Source organism: Metarhizium brunneum, chromosome 1, assembly GCF_013426205.1.
Source record: "Metarhizium brunneum chromosome 1, complete sequence".
Classification (NCBI taxonomy): Eukaryota; Fungi; Ascomycota; class Sordariomycetes; order Hypocreales; family Clavicipitaceae; genus Metarhizium; species Metarhizium brunneum.
The window spans coordinates 2,222,121-2,246,296 of record NC_089422.1 but is presented as its reverse complement, the minus strand read 5'-3'; the positions used below and the strand labels follow the sequence as shown (position 1 = coordinate 2,246,296).

The 24,176-nt window shown below is 52.2% G+C and overlaps 11 protein-coding genes across 11 annotated transcripts; 6 read left to right on the top strand and 5 right to left on the bottom strand.

Moving 5' to 3' along the window:
* Positions 1 to 2,863: 2,863 nt before the first annotated feature.
* On the top strand, positions 2,864 to 4,072 carry G6M90_00g006980 (uncharacterized protein; the record flags this gene model as incomplete). The annotated part of the gene is made up of 1 exon (XM_014694326.2): positions 2,864 to 4,072. The coding sequence occupies one exon, from the start codon at positions 2,864 to 2,866 to the stop codon at positions 4,070 to 4,072; it is 1,209 nt and encodes a 402-aa protein (XP_014549812.2).
* An 856-nt stretch (positions 4,073 to 4,928) lies between these two features.
* G6M90_00g006970 (uncharacterized protein) lies at positions 4,929 to 9,599 on the top strand (the record flags this gene model as incomplete). Its single annotated transcript, XM_066129622.1, has 3 exons — positions 4,929 to 5,142; positions 5,206 to 6,399; positions 6,526 to 9,599. 3 exons carry the CDS (start codon positions 4,929 to 4,931, stop codon positions 9,597 to 9,599), a joined length of 4,482 nt encoding a protein of 1,493 aa, XP_065985995.1.
* Positions 9,600 to 10,587: 988 nt separating this feature from the next.
* Positions 10,588 to 11,648, top strand: lea-1 (U2 small nuclear ribonucleoprotein A; the record flags this gene model as incomplete). Its single annotated transcript, XM_014694328.1, has 5 exons — positions 10,588 to 10,666; positions 10,776 to 10,816; positions 10,911 to 11,171; positions 11,241 to 11,375; positions 11,433 to 11,648. The coding sequence occupies 5 exons, from the start codon at positions 10,588 to 10,590 to the stop codon at positions 11,646 to 11,648; spliced, it is 732 nt and encodes a 243-aa protein (XP_014549814.1).
* A 239-nt stretch (positions 11,649 to 11,887) lies between these two features.
* On the bottom strand, positions 11,888 to 12,631 carry G6M90_00g006950 (uncharacterized protein; the record flags this gene model as incomplete). The annotated part of the gene is made up of 4 exons (XM_014694329.1): positions 11,888 to 12,231; positions 12,284 to 12,374; positions 12,428 to 12,513; positions 12,568 to 12,631. The coding sequence occupies 4 exons, from the start codon at positions 12,629 to 12,631 to the stop codon at positions 11,888 to 11,890; spliced, it is 585 nt and encodes a 194-aa protein (XP_014549815.1).
* Positions 12,632 to 13,330: 699 nt separating this feature from the next.
* G6M90_00g006940 (uncharacterized protein) lies at positions 13,331 to 16,045 on the top strand (the record flags this gene model as incomplete). Its single annotated transcript, XM_014694330.1, has 5 exons — positions 13,331 to 13,501; positions 13,561 to 13,576; positions 13,636 to 13,917; positions 13,973 to 14,040; positions 14,090 to 16,045. The coding sequence occupies 5 exons, from the start codon at positions 13,331 to 13,333 to the stop codon at positions 16,043 to 16,045; spliced, it is 2,493 nt and encodes an 830-aa protein (XP_014549816.1).
* Positions 16,046 to 16,185: 140 nt separating this feature from the next.
* G6M90_00g006930 (uncharacterized protein) lies at positions 16,186 to 16,936 on the bottom strand (the record flags this gene model as incomplete). Its single annotated transcript, XM_014694331.1, has 4 exons — positions 16,186 to 16,506; positions 16,581 to 16,616; positions 16,672 to 16,768; positions 16,833 to 16,936. 4 exons carry the CDS (start codon positions 16,934 to 16,936, stop codon positions 16,186 to 16,188), a joined length of 558 nt encoding a protein of 185 aa, XP_014549817.1.
* A 540-nt stretch (positions 16,937 to 17,476) lies between these two features.
* toa2 (Transcription initiation factor IIA subunit 2) lies at positions 17,477 to 17,978 on the bottom strand (the record flags this gene model as incomplete). Its single annotated transcript, XM_014694332.1, has 3 exons — positions 17,477 to 17,629; positions 17,714 to 17,861; positions 17,932 to 17,978. 3 exons carry the CDS (start codon positions 17,976 to 17,978, stop codon positions 17,477 to 17,479), a joined length of 348 nt encoding a protein of 115 aa, XP_014549818.1.
* A 352-nt stretch (positions 17,979 to 18,330) lies between these two features.
* G6M90_00g006910 (uncharacterized protein) lies at positions 18,331 to 19,128 on the top strand (the record flags this gene model as incomplete). The annotated part of the gene is made up of 4 exons (XM_014694333.1): positions 18,331 to 18,388; positions 18,445 to 18,571; positions 18,648 to 18,956; positions 19,017 to 19,128. The coding sequence occupies 4 exons, from the start codon at positions 18,331 to 18,333 to the stop codon at positions 19,126 to 19,128; spliced, it is 606 nt and encodes a 201-aa protein (XP_014549819.1).
* A 408-nt stretch (positions 19,129 to 19,536) lies between these two features.
* GPHN (Gephyrin) lies at positions 19,537 to 21,641 on the bottom strand (the record flags this gene model as incomplete). The annotated part of the gene is made up of 3 exons (XM_014694334.1): positions 19,537 to 21,194; positions 21,244 to 21,322; positions 21,378 to 21,641. The coding sequence occupies 3 exons, from the start codon at positions 21,639 to 21,641 to the stop codon at positions 19,537 to 19,539; spliced, it is 2,001 nt and encodes a 666-aa protein (XP_014549820.1).
* Positions 21,642 to 21,946: 305 nt separating this feature from the next.
* RPP1 (Ribonuclease P/MRP protein subunit) lies at positions 21,947 to 22,574 on the top strand (the record flags this gene model as incomplete). Its single annotated transcript, XM_066129621.1, has 2 exons — positions 21,947 to 22,160; positions 22,240 to 22,574. The coding sequence occupies 2 exons, from the start codon at positions 21,947 to 21,949 to the stop codon at positions 22,572 to 22,574; spliced, it is 549 nt and encodes a 182-aa protein (XP_065985851.1).
* A 43-nt stretch (positions 22,575 to 22,617) lies between these two features.
* Positions 22,618 to 23,780, bottom strand: GPN2 (GPN-loop GTPase 2; the record flags this gene model as incomplete). Its single annotated transcript, XM_066129620.1, has 4 exons — positions 22,618 to 22,621; positions 22,711 to 23,273; positions 23,328 to 23,653; positions 23,717 to 23,780. 4 exons carry the CDS (start codon positions 23,778 to 23,780, stop codon positions 22,618 to 22,620), a joined length of 957 nt encoding a protein of 318 aa, XP_065986128.1.
* Between the last annotated feature and the right edge of the window lie 396 nt (positions 23,781 to 24,176).

Genomic DNA, 24,176 nt, shown 5'->3' with positions numbered 1-24,176 from the left:
GAACCTGGACCATGTAAGGCGTGGCGGTTGTCTGTGTACAAACGATTTCCTGGTAGTTCCGCAAGTCCAAGCACCGGCGGCTGTTGCCTATTCTGGTAGCCGTTTCTGTCAAACGGCAACGCACTGTTGATGCCATTTCGGAGACATCCCACCTGCTTGGTTGACTTCTGCGGTTGTACGATACTACGGTGGTAGGTATCTGATGTTGTCCACATCAAATTGCTTCGAGCCACTGCAACTCTGTCTGTTAGCCCTTTGCTGTAGCCTTTCGTGTCGTGGTCTTGATACCAGAGCATACAGAAGTATGTGTGCCAACGGCCCCGATTGAAGGTAAGTGGCTCTAATGTAAGCGCACAAATATGCGGCCACCGGAGTATGGTGTTGTGTGCGGTGCGGATTGAGCAGCCGTTGTGCCCCTGACGTACCTAGTAGTAGCTTATCGTCGTAGCTGGTTGCGAAATACATTCTTCCGCAAAGATGTCAGCCGCAATCAACTTATCTCATCGTTGCTAAGCTTCTCAAATCAGCGCAGAGTGGGCCGTCACAGGGTGCAATGTGTATAAACGCGAGATTCCGGAGTTTTCCTCTCCATTCGTAGACTACTGCAACAAAGTCATGCATGCCGAACACTTTGCTATGTGATTTCGCTCCGGAAATTCGGCGGCAGCTCCAGAAACCAGGACCAGTCACCTTTTCCCCGTGCTGGTGAGACAATAGGTGGATTTGGGCGTGTCGGTGGACCACGTTTTTGTCATTTGCCCCAAACCCAACCCTAAGCTGGGGAGCTCTAGCGAACCAAGACCCAAGGGTATTCATTCCGTATGCGGGCGTGGCCTCGATTCAACGGCCGACACATTGTTTCGTCCATGGAGAAGATTGTGAGACTGACGAACGAGGTTGGGCGAAATGACCGCATTTTCTCGCAGCCGTCTGCTCTGGATGCCAAGTGTTTCGATATCCGGCCAGAGGACCTGTTTGCAAGAGTCCGTAGCTCCATTTACGAGAGGTTGAAACCACGGGCTACGCTCAGAATAACACCTTTGTTGAACAAGACCATGGTCATGGATGGAACAGCCGTCCAACATAGGAGTAGCGAGAAGGTGATGTGTTTCATGTTGTGGAGGTTGATGCTGCACGGCTTCATCTTTAGAGTGCAAAGGGAAGGTGCGACGTCTTCATCGTTATTAACCTTCTCAATGATTACCTACCTAGGTAGGTATGCAGCCTGGGCTCAAATGACCAGGAGGGAAGGAGCAGGTCTTTACCAAACTTCCCAACTCCAATCCTGGGCTGGGAGGTTCCGGACTACAGCTTCTTCTCATTTGGTTCGCTTGATGAACCATGTCTGTAAAACCCGCAACATACATCATGATGCAACTCCTCCGGAACCAGACTACTTTGCTTGCAAATGACCCCTGGCGTGTCTGCTGCATTTCAACAGTGCTTTCCTGTGGATAAGCATTGCCGCGCTGCACGAGGGTCAGTTCTGTATCTGCGCAATAGCGGCCATTAAATGCTTGCTGCTGATGAGAAAGTCTGCTGAGGCCCTCGAGTCTGATCTTAAAGATCCTGGTACTTTTGGCCAATCAATATCTGTTTCAGCGATGATGCTAAGGTTCACTTCCGATGCATATGTATGGCGTGTGATGGGGAGTATTGCTTCGTTACATGCACGTACGTACGTCAATGTCTGGTTGAGAAATCCTGAATATCAGCACACTGATTGAAATCTGCAGGCCTAACAAACCTTGTAGTTTTACGAACAATCACGCTTTCGGCTGCCTTCACAACTGTGACACACATCTGCGGTGAACAGGTCTTTCTATTCGGATACTGGATGTTCCGACGATCGGCTTTATCGCCACATTCGCTCACTAGAGCGCTTCACGACATAGATAAGCTTCACGCATCATGGCTGCTATTTACCTCGGCTCCAAAACCTATTTTTCCCTATGCGAACTTCGGTTAAACAAATAGACGCCTTTCTCAAAACGGAGGGAGAACACATTGTGGCCAAGCCGGGGAATTTCACCCGTCGTTGCTTCTCACGAGGCACAAGCTAAAAGCCTACGAGCCTGCGATCCCACCAGCACGAACATTGAAACTTTGGGCTTGACCACCCAGGCGTTCGTGGCGGGAAACAACACGTTCAAAGGGCCAACCACCAAAGGTTTTGAATCTGGGGGAGACTAGCAAGGAGCCACCAACTACGCCAAGCTTGGCGTGCCACAGCCTAGAACTCCCCTCCGCTAATGCCAAAGGGCCTGTCTGTTTCACGTCACTGCAAGTCTGGCCCGTCACGGGAGGCTAGCTGGTCTTTCTATAGGTGCAGGGCGTGAGCGGGTCAATCAATGGCTTAATTGCTAGACAAACCCGCAAAAGAGACCCCCAAACCCGACCCTCACAGCCTATTAGTTTGCCCTATCCTCTCTTCCCCACGCCGGTCCTTCCGACAGGTTGGCCTGTGCATTGCTTCACTCGACTTGCTCTTGGTCGGTGATGATGCTTTCTGAGAAGCTCCAACTGAGCTGGTCAGAATCGGGACTTGTATTCAAGACGTCAATATATCCACCCTTTACTTGAAACACAAAATCATTTTCGGCGTGGCATCGGCCAAACACCTAGCTCCATCGCACCTATGTTGAACATATAGCCGTACATCATCCCCCTCTGCAGCGTGCCGCTACAAAAGCAGGCTGGACATGGCGTTGGAGGCCGCATGCCCCAAGCATCTTCGGCGTTCAACTCCCTCACTTGATATTTCCGACTTCTGCATAGGCGCGTTAGGCCCCAGACGCCTAACGCTGCCTCGACAACGATTTCTCTTACCACGTCCCCGTCCGAGGAAACGGACATTCGAAGAATGGCCATGGATGCTCTTAGGAATCTGGCCAACAACATCCCAGATTGGCAACGACGGCTGGATGACCTGAACGGTCAAATTGAACGTCGGCAGGCGGAGCTTGCCGCTATTGCTAGAACCAACGCGACTTCCACCGACTCATCCCGACCTCTCCGCAACAAGGGCTCTTCAGAATCCCTAAAGCCGAAAGATGATGGCCCAATGCATCCCGACCTCGACCTGGCTGTGACTCCGAGCCAAGGCCAGCGTAAACGAATCGCTCCTCGAACACCGCCAACACCATCTGGAGAGGCCAAGGCCACGCCAGCATCACCGCCAAGCCCTGACAGTGAGAGCCGTGTAGCGCTGCATAGACAGGCTCGTGAAGCTGTTAATGCCCATGCCCGAGCTTTGGCACAAACCAAAAAGAAGCAAAAGTCTTCGTCGGTCCTATCTGCGGATGGTGTCCCACCTACATATCGAACTCGCAGCATGATTATGGTGTATTATGATAGCTATGTCCAAGGGTTTTTTGACGAGTTAGTGAGGTTCATATCCTCAAGCCGGAATTTGATGCGCAAGGCAAAAATGGCAGCCAAGGTTGCGCAGATTAAGCGTATGGCCGAACTGGAAATTGCAAACGACGCAAAGCGCACTAGTGACGAAAGGTTCGCGGTCGATGCAATCCCGTCACTCAGGTATATGAGCACTCGAAAAGTCGGCACCACATCTCAAGAACTCACGTCTGGGGAGCCAAGCCGTCCAGCAGGCCCTGAACAACCGGCCGACGTATATGACTCTCTGGACAAGAGCCTGGAGTTTGTGCAAAGCACGTGCGAACATGGAGCCCACCAGTTCCTCAGGGATGCCGACTGCCATGACGAGATTGGGAAGATTCAATCACGCTTGGTAGAGGTTTTGATAGCAGCAAAACAGGAGATTGACCGGGTGCAACGAGAGGACCCCGAGCTTGCCAAAGAAACGGGCGAATTGGGTAAGGTACGCCTTCACCGGCCGATTAGCGTGAGGCGCGATATGACAGCTGAGTGCAAGGATGAAGTGAGTCATAACGACGGATGTCTAACTTGGGAGATATCTCCCGAGAAAGATGCCACGTTGCAAACAGAAATGGCACTTGAGGTGGACACTAATCTAGAAGAGGAGGATATGGACAACCTCCCCGTGCTGCAGTATCGATCGACCAGATTGATGCGAAGCCGTCCGGTCTGAGCGGAATGGGCAAGAAAGAAATGTACGGAGAGATAAATAGTCTATTGCTTGCCAATGACTTGAATTCTGATCAGGGACAGCTGGCCATCACCGTGGCATCGATTTCTGTGGTGTCGACTCACGCCTGGCAATTGAATAGCATGACACGGAGGACAGACGCCAGTCGACGGCATTCAACCTCCATCAACGAATATTATGACCCTTAGCATATTTGGAGTAGCATACTTGGTTCTGGCATATGACTGAGCTCTGATGAGTGGGAACGAAATGTATATTGGAAGTGGCGTGAGTTTCTTTGTTGTTGTGCTTGTTTCTGGGATATTTTTTTCTCGGCATTGCATGTGGAGTAGATACCCGAGTAAATGGAACATGGCGTCTTTGAAGCTTGCAGAAATATGGTGGCTTGCACAAGTGACCTTGAGAGAGACGGCTTGATGAGTTGCTGCAGCGCGGATACGGGACTTACAAGTATGCATGTATGCGGTCGATGGGCCCCACATAATGGCGGCTGACCTCTCACGACTTTTGCCCACCACATCATGCAAGGCCGACATTTGGATTCCTCAATGATTCAATGACATACCCACACCAGTGACATTCTGTCCCTTTGCTGTTTGTGCGCTCCAGTGACTTCTTATTCTTTCCGGCGCCGGCGCATCTATCTAGCCATATGAGATTATTGAAATTCGGACCCTGCTTCCTCTCTGCCGAATAGCCGTATACAACCAGCGATTCCAAGCGTGCGCAGCGCTCGCCGTGCAAGATGAGGACGAGTCCTCCCGCATATCGACGATAGCTTAGCCCACACGACTGTGCCGAGGGCACGATACCAATAGCGACTGGATAGGCAGCCAGGATGGGCCAAGGGTTCTCACTGGCAACGCCGTCGGCCGGCTCTGCCGGTATAGACATTGCGCAGTTGCAAGATGTGCAATACGAGCGCAGCATCGGCAACGCAAGGTTTATGAAGAGCATCCGCGGACGGCATGAGCATGGCGTCGTGTTGGTTAAGGTCTTGGTAAAGCCCTATGCTGGAGTCAATCTCGATCAATACAAGCAGAAGATAATTAGTGAGCCTTGCCCTTTTGCGTGACGTGGCCTATGCCAGCATTGGTGTTAACAGATGGTAACAGAGGAGCGCAAGGCTTTGGCTCACGTCCCCAACGCCCTCGGGTTCCAACGTATCATTGAAACCGACACGAACGGGTATTTGGTGCGACAGTTTCAATATAGCTCGCTTTATGATCGGTTAAGCACACGCCCATTTCTGGAAGACATTGAAAAGAAGTGGCTGGCATTCCAGCTGCTTTGTGCGCTGCGAGACTGCCATGCTCACGACGTCTATCACGGCGATATCAAAGCACAGAACGTATTAGTAACGTCTTGGAACTGGCTGTACCTGACGGACTTCTCGTCTGCGTACAAACCTGTGCTGTTACCCGACGACAATCCGGGCGACTTCTCCTACTTTTTTGATACCTCTGGCCGGCGAACATGTTATATTGCTCCCGAGCGATTCTACGCTACCGGTGACAGCCCTCCACCCAAGGCTAAGATGACATGGGCTATGGATATCTTCAGTGCTGGCTGCGTAATTGCTCAAATGTTTCTTGAGTCGGAAATATTCAGCCTTGCCCAGCTGTACAAGTATCGACGTGGTGAGTATGATCCCGTCATCACTCATTTGAGCGTCATCTCGGACAAGGATGTTCGGGACATGATTGCGCACATGATTCAGATCGACCCAGAGAAGCGTTACTCTGCAGAGCAGTATCTCGAATTTTGGAAGGGAAAGGTGTTCCCCAGCTATTTTTACAACTTTTTGCACCAGTATATGGAGCTCATCACCGACCCGTCATCTGGCAATAATCCCATGTCTGGGAGCCAGAGGAACATGGGCGAGTCCGACGACAGGATTGATCGCGTCTTCTACGATTTCGACAAGATTTCCTACTTTTTGGGGTATCAAATTGAGAAAAGGACACCCAAGGCTACTTTGTATAGATCTCGGTTGAGCCTGAGCCATTTCCCAGTCCGATTAAGCATCCCGAATCACGAGCATACAGTATCAGCCGACCTGGAGCCGCCAGAAGATGATGGGACATTGATATTCTTGACACTTATTGTATCTTCAATGAGAACCACGGCGCGAGCATCTTCTCGAGTTCGAGCTTGCGACATTCTTCTGGCATTTTCTGAACGACTGACTGACGAAGCAAAACTTGATAGAGTTCTGCCCTATCTCATGACCCTGCTTAAGAAGGAGGAAACAGATTCCGTCATTGTGGCGGCCATTCGAACAATCACCCAGCTGCTCCAGCTTGTACGTATGCCGACACCCATCAACTCCCATGTACTAGTCGAGTATGTACTTCCTCGTCTGGAGATTGCATTGGGATCACGGTCGCGTGTCGCTAGCTCTCTGGTAAGAGCTACTTATGCTTCCTGCATAGGAAGTCTGGCCTCTACAGCCCAACGTTTCCTCGAAATCGCGTCTAGCTTACGGGCGGACGGGTCCATGCCCATTACTGACCCCGAAGTTGAGCCAGGCGCAGAGGCAGAAGCTAATTTCGAAAGCGTGTTTGACAATGCTGGACGAGAGCTTTTTGAAATTTTGGAGAGTCATACCAAGCAGCTTGTAGAAGACCCCGATGTCCATGTTCGAAGAGCGTTTTTGGCATCTGTGGCTGAGCTGTGCATGTTCTTCCAAGAACACTCCAACGATATATTACTCACCCACCTCAACACTTATCTCAACGACCATGACTGGACACTCAAATGCTCATTTTTCGACACTATCGTCGGAATTGCTGCTTTCATTGGCAGCACAAGCCTGGAAGAATTCATGCTACCGCTTATGGTGCAGGCTTTGGCTGACACTGAAGAGTACGTGGTTCAGGCGGCCCTACATTCCCTTGCACAGCTCGCTGGCCTTGGCCTTCTGTCAAGGCCAAAAACTTGGGAACTTGTAGACCTTGTTGGACGGTTTACTATGCACCCTAACATATGGATTCGAGAAGCCGCCGCCGAGTTTTTATCACAGTCTGCCAAATTTCTCAACGTGGCAGATGTGCGATGTATCCTCCTGCCACTTGTCGTGCCATATATGAAGATCGACACGATGGCTGATCTAGGTGAATTGAGCATATTAGATTCGCTCAAAAGACCCCTGACGAGGGCTGTGTTTGAACAAGCTATCACGTGGGCGACACAGTCTGAACGAGGCGTTTTCTGGAAACCGCTGCAAAAGATACAATCCCGGGCGTTTGGATCGTCAAGTGCTAGGCCATTCAGCGATTTGAGCGCAAATTCCATGACCAAGATTGTGCGTAACGACGAAGATGAACAGTGGCTTTCCAGATTGAGAAATTTGGGCCTCAAACCAGATGATGAACCGAAGTTATTGGCACTACGAGAATTTATCTGGCGACTGAGCAGAAGTAAATTACGCGATTCTGCAGGAGAACCAAGCCTACATACTGGACTTGTATCCCTCAAGGAATTAGGTATTACTCCTCAAACCGTCTTTTTCAACGACACGCCTCTTCGCGATTCGAGCATTACCCCCGACCTTGACACGCCCGCTGGGCCATATACTATTGCTGACGCACTATTGGACGCGTCGATGACCATTGATGATACCCTAAGTAAGAGGAGAAAGGCTGTGCTGCATACCCGTGTGAACCGTGTGCAGAGCGTGGGCCCTCGTCCATCGTCAAAGAGGCGTTTTCTGTCACCAGAGGGAAGCACTCGAACTAGTTCACAACATTCTCGCCGGGAGTCGTCTGACGGCAGACCAGGTGGCTCCAGGGATGACGATGTCTTCATTAGGGATGGGCCGTACGCATCAAGAAGAGCAATGCGCCACCAGTCCAGTGCATTGAGCCTTCTGGATAGAAGGGATGGCAACAAGTCTGCTGCAGAAACTAGTACAAGCGACGCCAATGCCTTTGGCGAGGTAGAGGGACCTTTTGCTCAGGGGAGTGCGTCAACCTCTCCTACACCAACTCGACAGCACGAAGGTGGCAAACTAGTTTTAAGCCAAGCCAGGCATACCTACGAAGGGACAGATCCCAACATTCAACGAATGCTGGACCAGATGTATATCGACAACTTTCCCCGAGATGTCTTGGAGTTTGGGCCCATGGTCCAACCTATTTCGAGAACCAAGGCAAGGGCTGTCGGCATACAGACCGGAGATGATTACTGGAAACCAGAGGGTCATCTAGTTGCCACGTTTGGGGAGCACAAGGGTCCAATTAATAGAATTGTTGCATCTCCCGACCACGTCTTCTTCATTACTGGAGGCAACGACGGCTGTGTTCGAGTGTGGGATGCAGCAAGATTGGAGAGGAATATTACACACCGATCTAGACAAACACATAAACACGCCGATGGTGCTCATGTGCTAGCAATGTGTTTTGTAGAAAACTCACATTGCTTCGTCAGCTGTGCCAGCGACGGCAGCATGCATGTCGTCAAGGTTGACACAATATCTGCAAGTGGCGTTATTCGATATGGCAAACTGCGAGTTGTACGAGAATACCAACTACCCGAGGGAGAATTTGCCGTCTGGTGCGAACACTTCAGACAGGAATCGAACTCTGTCTTGGTTCTCGCCACAAACCGGTCTCGGATTCTCGGAATCGATTTGCGGACCATGTCGGTCTTGTATGTTCTAGAGAACCCCGTCCACCATGGGGCACCTACTTGCTTCTGCGTGGATCGAAAACGCAATTGGCTTTGTTTGGGTACGTCACATGGTGTTGTCGACCTTTGGGACTTGCGGTTCAAGATGAGGCTTCGTGGCTGGGGTGTACCGGGCAAAGGGTCGATATATAGAATTTGTATTCACCCTACCAAGGGCCGTGGCAAATGGGTATGCATCTCTGGGGGCACATCACAAGGAGAGATAACTGTGTGGGATCTAGAAAAAACGCTCTGCAGGGAGATATACCGAACAAGCGGAACCAAGGATGGTCCCAAGGGCTACAGCGCTTGGGACGTTGACGAAGACAAGCCAGAAGGAATGCTGGACCGGTTTGCAACGAACCTGGAGAATAGCGAAGCAGCGAGTGCTGATCGGGGCGTACGAGCCATGATAGCCGGCACAGGAGCCGCCGAGGACTCTCGGGATATCCGCCATGCATTCCTGCTCACGGGTGGATCAGACAAAAAGCTTCGATTCTGGGACATCTCTCGCATCGAAAACTCCTGCATATACAGCGGCCACCCATCCGATGAGCAACAACCTACGTTTATTGCAACACACCCAGCCACTGCTGTCACATTGAATATAGAAAAAGCACATAGACATGGGGCCTCGGGAAATACGACGGCTGCAGGAGAGAGGCCAAGGGGCAAGAGCTCGAGCAAAAGGCCAGCGAGGTCGACGGTAATATCTATGCAGCAGCAGCAGCTTTTGCAGTCTCATCTGGATGCCATTTTGGATGTAATGCTGTTGGAGTATCCTTACACGATGAGTGTGAGTGTGGATCGGTCGGGCGTGGTGTTTGTGTTCCAATAGATGTTCATGGGATCGATGGTAAAGATAGTTGATAATAAAACCCAAAACCTATATAAATCTGGTACTGGCCACAATCCGGCAGGACGCTTCAATTAGTGCTGATGGTCACTCGTTGTTACTGTAGAACCCCCTCCGGAAGAGGTAAAACCACCAATACAGATTTACTTGGCAGCCTTGGCCTTTTTGGCCTTGCTAGCCTCGTTGGCCCCTTCTGTGACCAGTTTAGAAGCTTCCTTGCTGCTGCGTTTTGGCTCTGCGTTCAAGGAAGCCTTCTTCCCCAGGTCCCTGATCATCTGGTTGACCTCCTTGATTTCCTTAAAATCGGGATTTTTGGCCTTGAGGCAGGCATCCCTTCTGGCATTTTATGTTTTCGGCGTGACTCGGCGCGAGTCACGGGCGTAAAGTCAGTTTAATTCCATGATGACTGTGGCTGAGGCTATCGTGAGATGGCCTTAGCTAGCAGGCCGCGGCGTGGTATTAATTATGCTGGTATGTCTGACGCGTCACGATACGTAAATGATTTATCTTTTTAATCTCTTATTATCCTTAGCCTAGTATAACCTAATATTATATTATTAGATTTTATGCTTACATGATACTTATATCCTGCTTATAATTTCACTTGATAATAGAGCGAAATAATACTCCCTGTTATTATTGCTGTACAAGAACCACCATCCATGGGTTCGCCTGCATATCTCTTTAGCTGCCAAATGGCTCGTGGAGACTCGCTTACCTAAGAAAATTGTATGGCAGAGGAGGCCCCACGAGCCATTTGGCAGCTGAAGATGGGCGAGCCCAAAGCGGCAAGACATCATGTGGGGCGTCCAAGCCAGCCTGAGAAACCAAAATTTCCCCTCCGCCTCGTCAACCTCAGCCTTGGCTATGTTAATAAGACGGAAGCTCTTCATCCCTCAATAACGCGCCGAAAATCGCGAGTGGTCCCCCGAACAGCGAGACGCCCACGAGGCAAAATCAATTTTGCGCGATGCGGCTCACCAGCGAGCTCATCCACGATTCCCTGTCCTATCTCAACCCGCTCAAGGAGCGCGAACTGGACCTTCGAGGTGCGTTTATGAAAAGAGCAGATGCTACGTCCTTTTTTCTTTTTGCTGTGAAAAAAAGGAAAATCTTGATCATGAAGAGCTAGTTAATGCGAATGTCGTTGGTCTACAGGACATAGGATCCCTGCGATTGAGAACCTTGGTGTGGCGGGCGTAAGTACTCTTCATCTGTTGATTCTGCTGTGCACTGGCCGAGCCTTGCACCTTCTGGATGCAAAGACCAAGCAGTTACTAACAGGAGCAACAGCCACATGATTCCATCGACTTTACAGACAATGATATACAAATCCTAGGCAACTTCCCCCTGTCACCGCGCATAACGACCCTTCTCCTGGCGAGGAATCGCATCGCCAGCATCCAGGCTAGTCTACCGAATGCCGTGCCGAACCTGACAAATCTGGTGCTGGCGTCGAACAATTTTGCACAATTGGCGGATTTGGATACGCTCAAGGGGTTCGAGAGGCTGACGCACTTGGTCTTGGCGGACAACCCGGTGACGAAGAAGGAGGTATGTTTCACAGCCGTCTTCCCCCGGTTGCGGTCGTGTTGGAGATGACTATGCTGACCTTTTGCTTAGCACTACCGTTACTGGATCCTCTGGAGATGTCCCACCGTCCGCTTTTTGGACTACGCCAAAGTAAAGGAAGCCGAGAGGGAGCGGGGACGGGAGTTGTTTGGGACTGAAGCAGAGCCCACGGCCTTGGCGTTGGAGGTGAGAGCTGGTAGTTGATTTGCTATGGCGTTGACTCTGCTAACGAGATGATCACAGATTCTGGGCAACAAGTCCACGATGTTTGACGTGGCGGCTAATGGCGCAGCGCAACCGTCCAGACTGTCGAGGATAAAACTCACAGACGATGAGAAGAAGAGGCTACAGGAAAAGATAAAAAAGGCTACGAGTTTGCAGGAAATCATTGCTTTGGAAAAGGAGTTGAACGAGGGGCGGTTGCCGGCTGGCATTCACGCCGATGCCATGGAGGAATAGGCGTTTCAGGTATACCGACAATTCAGTTTCTTAAAATGGCATAATTATCGGGTTCATTGTGGAGAAGAAACTCGGTACTAGGTTGACGTAGATTAATAGTTCCATCTGGACCTGCTATTCAGAGAAATACAACCCAATCCGAATACCCTCCATTCAATAGTACTCATGATCTGCGAACAGCATCCTCTTGGGCACGTTGGCATGACACAGGAACCCATTGCTCACCAACACCCGGACCGTTAACCCGTCATGCGTACATCCCCATCTCTCCCTGTAGCCTGTCTCATTTCCATCTCCAACTGCTCATTCGGATCGTCACCACTTTGTCTGTCGTCATTCCTCAGAGGGACTGTAAAAGCACCCCCCGACGAGACACTGCCGTTGACAATCGGATTCCCTCCTCCCCCGTTGGTTGTGGCGGAGACTTGCGGGGAGGACTCTGGCCGCTCCTCGGGGATTTTGAGATCTCCCCTTAGACGGGCCTGCGTTGCCAACGCGGTGACCTTGACCTTCTTATAGGGGGCTGTTTTGGGGACCACGTCTTCCAGGAATTCAAGCCTGTCGTGGGTTGACACGGCGTTGGCTGTGGGGTGTCAGCCCTGGGGTAGCATTTGGGTGCTGGTGTGAAAACCTACCGACGTCCTTGTATTGGATGTTGCGGCGAGGCTTCCGCTCCAGTTTTGCCTGCGTGTTGGCTTCCTCTGCGAGATGCTGAATGAACATTTCCTGGGTGACGCGTTAGTCGAGACGGGTCGGGCTGGAGGGCATGACTGAAGTACCGCTGCGAGAGTGATGACAAAGGCGGCATTGTTGGAACACATGGCTATGTCGGAGTCCTGGTTGATGATTTTCTTGACGCGCGATACTGGGGCATGTTAGTTGAGCGATTGGGGATGAGGACGGGGAACGGAGAACTTACATGGGAGTTGGGTTTGTCCCGTGGGCTCCTTGCGCGGAGGAATAGCACTGGTGTTGTACGGCATTGCCGGTGAGAGGCGATATGGTCTGTCTGCAGTGGACGGATTAGTGCCATGTGCTGAGGGAAATGAAGACAATTTCGTGATGATGGGAAAGATGAGATGCGGGCATACAGTTTTCACTCTTTTGGAGAAATGCCTTGATTTGGCTGTTCGAGGAACGTTAGCCAAGCATGGGATGAAGATAGAAGGTGAAAGGCATACGGGCCAGAAGCAATCCCACTGCTGATGGGCTGGTAGCGAGTTGCGGTGTTTCGGATAGGATTTTGTATACACGTGCTGAATATTTCACTTTTTGAATACGGTCTCGTGAGGGTGAATTGTACTTGACGTGACTTGAAAGTGGAAGCGCGATGCGGCGTGGATACCCTTGAATGCATGCACTTAAAGTCAGCGCGACGAGGCAAGGCTCTCTGAGGGCCCTGGTGTGGCTTGAAAGCAGCACTGAGTTAAATGTTACTTGGAGCGCCACACTTGGCGAGGGCCGGCTCTGGGCCAGAGTACGCCGCAACAGTGCGCTGGAGCTTCTGAACAGCGATTCTGAGACGTCTGGTCCATGTCGAGGCCGACCACCGACGGCATCTACGACATCACCGCCGACCCTCGAACCCTCAAACCCTCAAACCTTCAAGTTCTTGATTCCTCCTCCCGCTGCCAACAAACACCCATGCCGTAGGTGGCCGCCATGGTTTACGCCCCAGAATCATGAGCGCGCAGTCTTCATCCTACAGCCGGAACCCTGGCCCCGTGCGACGTCCCTCAATCGGCTCTCGTCTCTCCTTTGCCGTGTCGACAGCTGAACAAGGCGTTGCCAGCATCCCGCCACCAGCAGAGGGGCAGATTGAGGAGGAGATTGCGGAAATCAAGAGATATGAGGTATGCGACGCCATTGCAAGGCGGCCAAGCACACCATTTTGCTGACCCGTGCCCAACAGGACTTTACAACAATAGGTACCCGAGACCGTTGTTGCAGCTTGCAGCGCATGTCGTGACTGACCTTTTGTGCCCAGACTGGGTCCAAGATGCCTCGCGCGAACAGGCACGGCGAAAAACGAGACAGAAGCGAGCAGCGGGCTTGTACGACCGTGGACAGCAGGGCTGGCGATATCGCCTCTGGGCCTCCTATGACGCTGCGCAGGGCTGGATCGTCGTCACTATTATTGGCGCAGCCATTGGCTTGAATGCCGCGTTTCTGAACATTGCTACCGAGTGGCTGTCTGATATCAAGCTGGGGTACTGCACAACGGCCTTTTACCTGAATGAGAACTTCTGCTGCTGGGGGGAAGATAATGGTGAGTATGTGGGAGTGCCTTGCCGTACACCTTGTTTGCTGACCCGAGCGCTAAGGATGTCCCAATTGGCATCGGTGGACGGGCTTTGGGCCGTTGAACTACTCTTTATATATCATATTTGGGGTACGTATTGGCCAGTCTTTTGTTGCGGATGGCAACTGACATTTGCTAGACTTGCTTTGCATTCGCAGCCGCTATTCTCGTCAAATCCTTCGCGCCATATGCCGCCGGGTCTGGAATTTCCGAAATCAAATGCATCATTGCGGGTTTCGTCATGAAGGGATTTCTGGGCCTCTGGACTCTGGTCATCAAATCTGTAGCTCTTCCGCTGACCATTGCGTCTGGTCTGTCTGTCGGCAAAGAAGGGCCCAGCGTTCACTATGCCGTCTGTACCGGCAACGTCATTTCACGATGTTTTGCTAAATATCGGCGCAATGCGTCCAAGACACGGGAGATTCTGAGTGCCTGTGCAGCAGCCGGAGTCGCAGTCGCATTTGGCAGTCCCATCGGAGGCGTTTTGTTCTCTTTGGAAGAAATGTCGAACCACTTCCCGCTCAAAACCATGTGGCGAAGCTATTTCTGTGCGTTGGTGGCCACGGCTGTCCTCTCGGCCATGAACCCCTTCCGTACAGGACAGCTCGTCATGTTCCAGGTCAAGTATGACCGGGATTGGCACTTTTTTGAAATCATCTTCTACATCATTTTAGGCATCTTTGGTGGTCTCTATGGCGCGTTTGTCATGAAATGGAATCTGCGAGCTCAGGCCTTTCGCAAAAAGTACCTCGCCAAGTATGCGGTCCTCGAGGCTACCTTGTTGGCTGCTGGAACAGCCATTATTTGCTACCCCAATGCCTTCTTGCAAATCGACATGACGGAGAGCATGGAGATCTTGTTCCTCGAGTGTGAAGGCGCCGAGGATTATCACGGACTTTGCGAGCCGGATAAGCGGTTCCGGAACATTGCTTCCTTGACCATTGCTACTGTTTTGCGCATATTCCTCGTCGTCATTTCGTATGGCTGCAAAGTGCCTGCGGGCATTTTCGTGCCGTCAATGGCCATTGGAGCGTCCTTTGGGCGCACTGTCGGCATCATCGTACAGGCCATTCACGAAGCAAACCCCAAGAGCATATTCTTCGCCGCTTGCAAACCTGACGAGCCCTGCATTACCCCCGGAACATATGCGTTTCTGGGAGCTGGTGCCGCGCTCAGTGGCATCATGCACATCACAGTTTCGGTCGTTGTTATCATGTTTGAGCTGACGGGCGCGCTGACGTATATTTTACCAACCATGATTGTGGTCGGCGTCACCAAAGCTGTTGGCGACATGTTCGGCAAGGGTGGCATCGCCGACCGAATGATATGGTTCAACGGGTTCCCGTATCTGGACCAGAAGGAGGAACACAACTTTGGCGTCCCAGTGTCACAGGTCATGAGGACATCAGTGGTGTCCGTACCTGTCAACGGAATGACTCTGGCCGAGCTGGAAGCCCTTCTCTCCGAGGACGAATATCAAGGCTTCCCCATCGTGGAGGACAGGTCGTCCAGGATCCTAGTAGGGTATATTGGACGAACTGAGCTCCGCTACGCAGTCGACCGCATCCGCCGCGAAGGGCGAATCGACCCCAACGCGAAATGTATATTCGCGCCTCCGCCTGCGTTGAACGCCGTGACGCCCGTCACACCCAGCGTCACAATAAGCACGGATTTCGCGTCTTCCACATGCCTCGATTTCAGTCGCTACATCGATGCCACACCTGTCACGGCCCACCCCAGGCTTCCCCTCGAGACCGTCATGGAACTCTTCCGCAAGATTGGCCCGCGTGTTATTCTCATCGAATACCACGGCAAACTAACGGGCCTAGTCACAGTGAAGGACTGTCTCAAGTATCAGTTCAAAGTGGAGGCTGCCGAGAATCCCAAAGACGACCATCGCATCAACCAAGGCCAGGAGCAGCTGTGGGATGCGCTCCAAAAAGCGGGCTATTGGATATCAGGTCACATATCGACCATGTCGAGGGGCAGGATTCGCCTCAGCAGTGACGAGGATCGGGCACGAGCCCGCGGTCCCATTCTAGACGGGGATGAGGATGTAGGCGACGAAGGCGTCGAGCTGGAAAGTCGAAGATGACAAGAAGAAGTGACAACATCGGCGTTGGGCGTCTCTTATTATTAATTTGCCTTGATATCTTGTCTATGTACCTATCTATATCTATCTACAATGATGATGCGGCTGTGCGAAACTAGTGTACCCGTCCAACAACCCAAGTTCTACCTAGACAAGTCCCCCAAATCAGCCACGTCCTCATCCTCATCGCCGTCCTCTTTCAAAAGCGGAATCGCCTCGTCGCTCCGCTCCTCCGGCCCAACCTCGCCGGGCGTGTCCTCGCCCCTGTCCTCGTCCTTCCTGCCGACAATCACGTTCCCAGCGACCAGCAGCGACGCGCCCGCCCACCAGAGCGGGGGCAAGGCCTCTGCGAAAATAAACAGCCCCAGCAGCGCAGTGAGCATGAAGTTGGTAGACGTGTTGATGATGCTGACTTGTGTGGTGGACGTCCCCTTTGCAAGGGCCTGGGTGAAGAGCGTCCACATCTGTTTGCCGCAGTCAGCGTTTCTCCCCCGCGCCCGGTGGTCATCTACGAGAAGGAGAGCGGGAAAGGACTTACAATGCCGTTGAATGCGAGGTTCAGACCGAAGAAGATCTATCCTCGTCAGTTTCAGGACACACTGTACCGTTGGCAGAGAGGTTTCACGTACGGCGCGGACAGCAACTTCTACAATGTTCTCGTGCGAGGAGAGCGACAAGACGGTGGCCAGCTTATGGGCCAGGGTGGACGTGAGTTCCGTGGTTGTACTGTCCTGTTAGTACCTTTTTTTGCGCGAGGAGACGTGTGGTTCGTGTACGCGGATGGACGTACAGCTTTGCAAAGACGCCGTTGAATGCCGCGCAGGCGCCGCTCGCAACGGCGTAGACGATCCATTGCGTGCGGGTGGATGCGGGAGTCTGGGGGCCGGAGACCATGGTGGGTGCGGGTTGGGCTGCGGCGCTGGATTTCCTGCCGCGACGCTGGCGGACCATGATCTTGGGATCGTGGAGGGTGTGGGATGAGTGCTGGATCGGGGCGGATGGCCTTCGTTGTAAGTTGGCTGGCGATGGCGTGGCTTGGACACTTCGAGGTGCCAAGTCCGGAACCCAGGGGACGGGACGGCTGCATGTGCTGTGGAGAACTTGGAGGTCGGTCCAGTCAGTACCTGGGGGCCGGTGTTCGAACGGCCATGACGACTTGAATCGCTTCTCGCGGATACGGCAAGTCACCACAGTCTACGGAGTAGTACAACTAGACGCGACTGTACGCGGCATGCAGCAGTTGAAAAATAAAAATAATAACAGGCAATAAATTCATGTTCTACCGTGCCGAAAACTCCGAACTTCTGCCCACGCCTAAAACGCCGTCAAATGCAAGCCGCGAGCTGTATCTTGAATGGTCGTAGCATCATCCGTCACTCTAGTTGATAACCCACCCATTATACAACGAATCTCCCAGGAACAGTTATTTCCAATCTACGCCCCCTCGCCAGGTTTCTTGGCGTTGCAGCTTACAATCTTGACCTTGTCCGCTTGGACGGATTGGCTGCCGTTGTCCATCTTGAAGGTGACGTTCTTGATCAAGAAGGTCCACACCTCGTCGCAGAATCTGTAGGTATCGAGGCTCCCCTACCGTCATCCTCCGTGTCAGCATCATTGCGTATTCTGCAAATCAAATCCCGACGCCGCGCGCTGGCCCGGTTTGCAACCAACCTTAAATTGCAGCCTGCTCTTGACGTTCTTCTGCAGCGCTTCTGTGATGGCCTGGTCAAAGTTGCCGAGGATTTTCATCGCCAGCTGCGGGTTGATGCGCTCTTCGCTGATCAGGTCGTCGAGGGTATCTGTCAAAGCGAGCCCGATGCTGTCACCGCCCGTGTTAGCCCGTGTTCGGCCGTCTCCCTTCTGCCATCGCACTGTTGGACATGAGGTACCTGCTTCGGCGGTACAGCTCGTAGAACGACTGCGCTCCTGACGCCATGATTGCGCTGTCCTGGCCTTCTTTCGTTCTTTTTCTATGTGGGATGTTTTTGATGTTTGCAGCAAAGGCCCTGGTGTTGTAATGTTCAAAGAGCTCCGATGCGGCGCCGTGCAGGGAGGGGTGTATCTGCCTGGTCTGACTAAGCACACAACCGCGGGTTAGACACATCATGTGACGTCGCTGGCTGGCCCCTGGTGTCGCTGGCCTAGCAGAGCTTCAAGTCGGGGCCGTAAGGGAAACCATATCGCCGAAGCAAGCTTGTTACCTCGCGACTGTCGACGCGGTATCAGTCAAGAGTTTTCCCCCTTGTTTTCTTTTTCGTCGTCGGTATTTCCACAACCTTGTTGCTATAATGAGTCTCACATATGGCGTGGGCGGCGTTGCGTCGTTTCTGACAGTGGTGGGAGCTTGTGTGTTGTCCCCAGTCGTTGTGGCTTGATTTGGAGGTTCGCTGACGCTGTTCAAGATATGCTCTTTACCGGGAGCGGTGAAGCCTTCAATGTCGGAGCCTTCCTCGAATCTGTGTCCCCCTATGCGTGGGCCGATTTGGGCATTGCTCTGTGTATTGGATTATCTGTCGTTGGCGCTGCATGGTGCGTTCGCCCCTGCCGCCATCTACGATTTACTTGCTTCACTTACGACTACTTCAGTGCTAACGAATTTCGCCAGGGGCATCTTCATCACCGGATCTTCAATTCTCGGCGCTGGCGTCAAGGCTCCCCGAATTCGAACCAAGAACCTCATCTCCATCATCTTCTGCGAAGTCGTCGCCATTTACGGCGTCATCATGGCAATCGTCTTCTCTTCCAAGGTCGACAAGACTGACGTCGTGGCTGCCGCGTCCGCCGAATCATACTATACTGGGTTTGCGCTATTCTGGTCCGGTCTGACGGTTGGACTTTGCAATCTCGTCTGCGGCATCGCCGTGGGCATTAACGGGTCTGGGGCTGCTTTAGCTGATGCTGCTGACCCGTCATTGTGCGCCCTCCCTCCTCTATATCGGTTACTCGGGATGACCATACTGACTCGTTTCGATAGGTTCGTCAAGATTCTCGTCATTGAGATTTTCAGCTCCGTCCTCGGCCTGTTTGGGCTGATTATTGGCCTGTTGGTTTCTGGAAAGGCACCCAACTTCGGCGCAACTAGCTAGATGACATTCGAATGGGAGACGACGACGGAAAGCACTACAGGGGCATCTTGTCTCTGCATAATTTGATGTGGTAGGGATACCGCTGGGATGGTAAAGTCCTGCATGCATTATGCCGAATGCAATATTTGGCAAGGCGTTGGAAGCTGAGCTGGGGGGAACCCGTGTTTTTCATAGCTGTACCACCATCCCCCTACATTCGGAATTGTACACCAGGCATTCACTGGCAGATGAGATCCATAGATTTGCTTTAAACTAGAGCTCGAGCTTAAGTTGTTTGTGATAGCAGACCGCCAAATAACAAAAGGTGTCCCGCGCGACACACGGACTTGCTGATTAGCTACCCACTGTAATATAGGAAGTGATGGAATTTCAGTTTGTAATAAATACGTTTACATATTCCACAAGTATTTAGGACGTCCGCAGAGCACCTATCAACAATGCATCTACTGTAGAGCCTTTCTTCAACTTTCCCGTACCAGAAGGCATACAGACCAATGCATTCGCTGACCTCAAGCTCCCCACCTTGGAGCTTCTCTGGCCACCGGTACTGCTCGCCGTCAACACGCCGTCCTGGCCCACCGTAACCACGGCACGGTGATACTCTGGTCTAGGGTCCATGGGAAATTCATGGCCTAAAAATACAGAGACCTTTGGCAATCCCACTGGCGACACACCGGCTTGTTTATGCAACGAGGGCAGGACAAACAAGTGGAATGTTACCAGTGCTGACGCGGGATTTCCAGGGAGCGAGAAGATGACCTTTGACCTGCGCTGGCCGTTGTTATCCTTGACGGGGACGGTAGCAAACGTCGTGGGCTTGCCAGGTTTCATCGCCACTCGTCCAAAATGAATCGTGCCCCCGAGGGACCGCTCAATGGTGGGTTTCAACAGATCAAGCTCGCCCATGGACACGCCGCCAGTGGTGATGAGCACGTCTGCCTGTCGCAGACCATTTCGAAGCGTCTCTTCTAATGAGGCCGGCTTGTCCTTTGAGATGCCCAGATCAACGACTTCAAACCCCCATTCTTTGACGGCGGAAATGAGCGTGATTCTGTTCGTGTCTCGGACTTCACCTAGACGAAGAGGCCCAGCTCGATCATGTTCAATGATTTCGTCACCAGTGGATAAAATTCCGATAACAGGCTTTTTGTAAACCCTGATGGCGGCGACTCCAACAGACGCAAGAAGGCCGATTTCGCCTCCGACCCCAGAGATTTGCTCGCCCTTGTTAAGGATCACGGTGCCCTGGGAGACATCGCTTCCTACTTCGCGAATGTTTTCACCTTCCTTGACACCCTCGGCTTGAATTTCTACTTCCTTTTCCTCTTTGCCGTCGTCCGTCATGGTTTTCAATATCGTATCCTCCACCATGATGACGGATGTAGCACCCGGTGGCAAGGGAGCCCCGGTGGTAATTCGTGCGATTTCTCCCTCTGTGAGGGCCTTAGTTTCGCCGGGGGCAGCATGTGACACGGCTGTCACGGGGAAGACTCCCTTCATGGTGCCATCTTTAGGCGCCACGACGGCGTATCCATCTACAATGCTGGCGCGAAACGCGGGTACATTTTCGCGAGCACTTACGTCCTCCGCCAGCACGGAGCCGATGATCTTGTCGGTTACGGGGTGTTCGTGAATGTCGGGATCAGGAGTGTGCTCGGAGATTAGTGCGAGTGCATCTCCTACCGAGATCATGGGGTAAGGGGATTCACGATGCCGACGAGTTGGGCCAAGAGCTGGATCGTTTGATAAGGCTGTCGCTTCCGGGTTGCTGTGTCTGACGAGATTGCCGTGGCCGTGGCCATGCCCGTGGTGACGATGGTGATGACGATGGTCGTGCGAATGGCCTTGCTTGCTTTTTGAACTGCTGATCCCTGCGTCTGCCTCGAGTTTCTTGACCCCTCCGGCGTGAAGGGCCCGCGAATTGGCGCCGGCTGCTTGTAGACAGGCATGGGGAAGCGTTTTGATGATGGCCTGGAGATTCTCCTTGGCGCCTTTGGGAGATCCGGGGAGAGTGACAATTAGTGATTTGTTTCTTACGCCAGCCGCTGGCCTGGACATCATGGCAACTGATCATGTTAGCTAGGTATACCTTGAGGTTCGGAGAGGACCATTTACAGGGGGTGACAGCCAGGGAGGTAGAGAGCATGGCATGTACCAGTCCGGGGGCTTGTTTATGAAGCAGTGGATTAATTGCCTTGAATCAATTAATAAAGATTCTTCAGATTGACTCATTCAAATTCAAAACTCACCTCCGGCGTCCCGTCCGACACAGCGAATCCTGTTCCTCCCGTTGTGATAATCAGATGCGGCGCATCTGCCCCATCAGCCCATTGTATAATCCGTCTTTGAATAGCAAGCACATCATCGGATACTATACTCTCCGCCATCACCTGCCATTTCCCACCTCCGTCTTCTGCCAGCACATTGCGCAGAACAGAAGCGGATGCATCAGTGGAGGGATCCTGGGCAGCCGTCGTGGAGACAACCAGGATAGCTGCCGTGAGGTTGTCCATTTGGAAGCCGATGGATTCAGCAGTGGCAAACAAAATACGGTTGATATTCTAACAATTATGGCTGATACAACAAGCAATTTATCAGTCTGCGGCTACACTGGGAAACATTTGAGTCCAAGTTGTGAAGCTGCATTCAAAAGAGGAGGGAGAGCTGTCAGCCGCGGGCCATGGATCGGCCCCACTTGACGGGTAACAGCGAACGACGCCTCATTCCTTATTCATCTTTTTGCATTCGCAAACTCTGGAAACCAGCTCTCACTCGTCCGTTTCACGCGACCCGTTACAACGGCTGGAATATAGCAAAAATGGTTCGAATAAAGGAGCGATATCTGCTCGTCAACATCATTTACCCCCCCGACGCCACAAAATCCTCTGCTGCCAAAGTCCCTGGTTTCGTGGTCCAGCATCAACCCACCCTCGAGAGAGTGACGCCGCGAGCTTTGCTCGAGGCGATTAGAACCCAAGTTGGGCTTTTATTTGGCGATTCAGGACTGGGCGCGTTGGAAGGAAACTTATCGGGTAAGAGAACCTTAGCATCTTGCGGCGCGCTTTGTGCGAGGGCTTTGTGCTATTTGGTGATTGCTGATGCATTTGATAGTGAAATATTTGTCCCTGGCCACATCTACATTCATTCTGCGTTGCCACAGAGCTCACTACCAGATACTCTGGTCGGCTTTGACGTTCATGGACCATGTTCCCGCTAAGGATGGACGGCCATGCATTTTTCGCGTGGTGCGAGTGAGTGGTACTATTCGCAAGGCGGAAGAAGAGGCCATTCGCCAGGCACGGCGGCTTATTCTCGCGGCTAAGGAGCAAGCGTCGTCGGGGTCGCAAATTTCCCAGACTCTACGGTTTGAGCAGGATGAATCCATGCTGGACGTTGTGGACGATGGCTCAGACTTGGACAATGCCACGAATGAGGATGAAGTGTGAGCTTGCAACAGGGTATCATTTTTTCCTAACCACTTTGATCCCACTATCTGACGGCAATGACATGTCACCAAAGTCGGGATCCATTTGCGTTGAGGGATATGCAGCGGCTGGTGCTGGCGGCGTTGCATCGTCCAACTCCATGGCCTGCTCTTCGGCAAGCCGCGCTTGTTCCTCCTCCGCGTCCCTTTCCATCTTATCATACTCCTCTTTCTGGTCGATCCAGCGTTCTTGTATGTTCTGAACGTCTAGCATGGACGACTCACTCCGCATGGTCACAGCCCAGATGGTATCATTCGCACCTTCGGCGCCGCCAAAGACATAGCCGCCTGCCCTATCAATAACACGAAGCAGGTGCATCATGCTTTTCTTATTCTCAACAGCAAGGACCTCATATCGCACTAGCCCATAACTTTCTATCATATTGGCAATGGCTTCGTTAAGTCCAGCAAACCTTTCACTCCGCAGAGCTGGCGACTCGGATTCAAGATATGGTGTAAGATAGTTCAGGTCATCGACATCAGTATAAAATTCCAGGTTGAACGGCAACTCGTCGTATGCTGACACCTTGTCAATCTTGGACAGGACGTTGACATGCGGCATGTCCATCTGGATCATGGCTCGAAGGGACAGGAGCACATTGGAGACATATAATGACGGTTGCGTTACGCAGATGGAGTCGGATAAGTGCACGCAGACAAACTGTAAGGGGTTAGTTGCGGCACCCACATCCGGTAGGCTAATAGTATGACGTACCCTAAACTTAGACTTCTGAAGCTTGTAAAAAATGTTTCGCAGAGAAGTGTGATGTGTGTAGAGCTCAACTTGACCAGGGCAATCAAACAGGATATAGTCGTCGCCAAGCTCTTTCAACCCTTCCTCTAGCCACTCAAAGTTGTGCTCCAGCTCCTCAAGGGCATACAGTATGCCGCCATTCGGCCCAAGTCGATCCTCCTTCATAATATCTTCTAATTTTATCAGACTTCGAATGTCTAGTGCACATGGGTAATTGGTGTGGTCGTTGGCAGGGTCGAGGTTCACGACAGAGCATGCCCGGCCGATGGCGCCCATGAATTGGTGCACTACAAAACAGTTTTTAGCTTCTCCTCACTTGACCTGAGACATATCGAGGCAAGAGGACGTACTGCCATCGCAATAAGTGCTCTTGCCAGAGCCAGGGCTGCCAAGAACAAGCTGCGCAAAAGGCATCGCGGGACAGATCGATGTCGAAGTGCTCAGTAGCCCATGGCTATTTCAGCTACGGAAGCTGACGTGGATCCTTCCGGAGCTCCCTGATTCTAGTCAGGTGCAGTTTTCGTGGCGATGGTGGTGTGAAGTGTTGGCAGACGGCGGCATGTGATTATTTCGCTATCCACGTCCTGTCTGCCCCTCCCTCCAGAGCTTGGATTGACAAGAAATTCTATGACGGCGGCAGGAGTGGTCGGCGGGGCTCGTCCGCCTCATCCTGGCCAGTGACCGCCCGGCCAAATGTCGGACAAAGTGGGGCAAATCGAAGCTCCAGTGCAGACAGACAGAGCTTCTGACAGCCGGCTGGGAACCCATGAAACTGGGGCCGTATTTATTCTCGTCTTTTTTTCTAGCCTC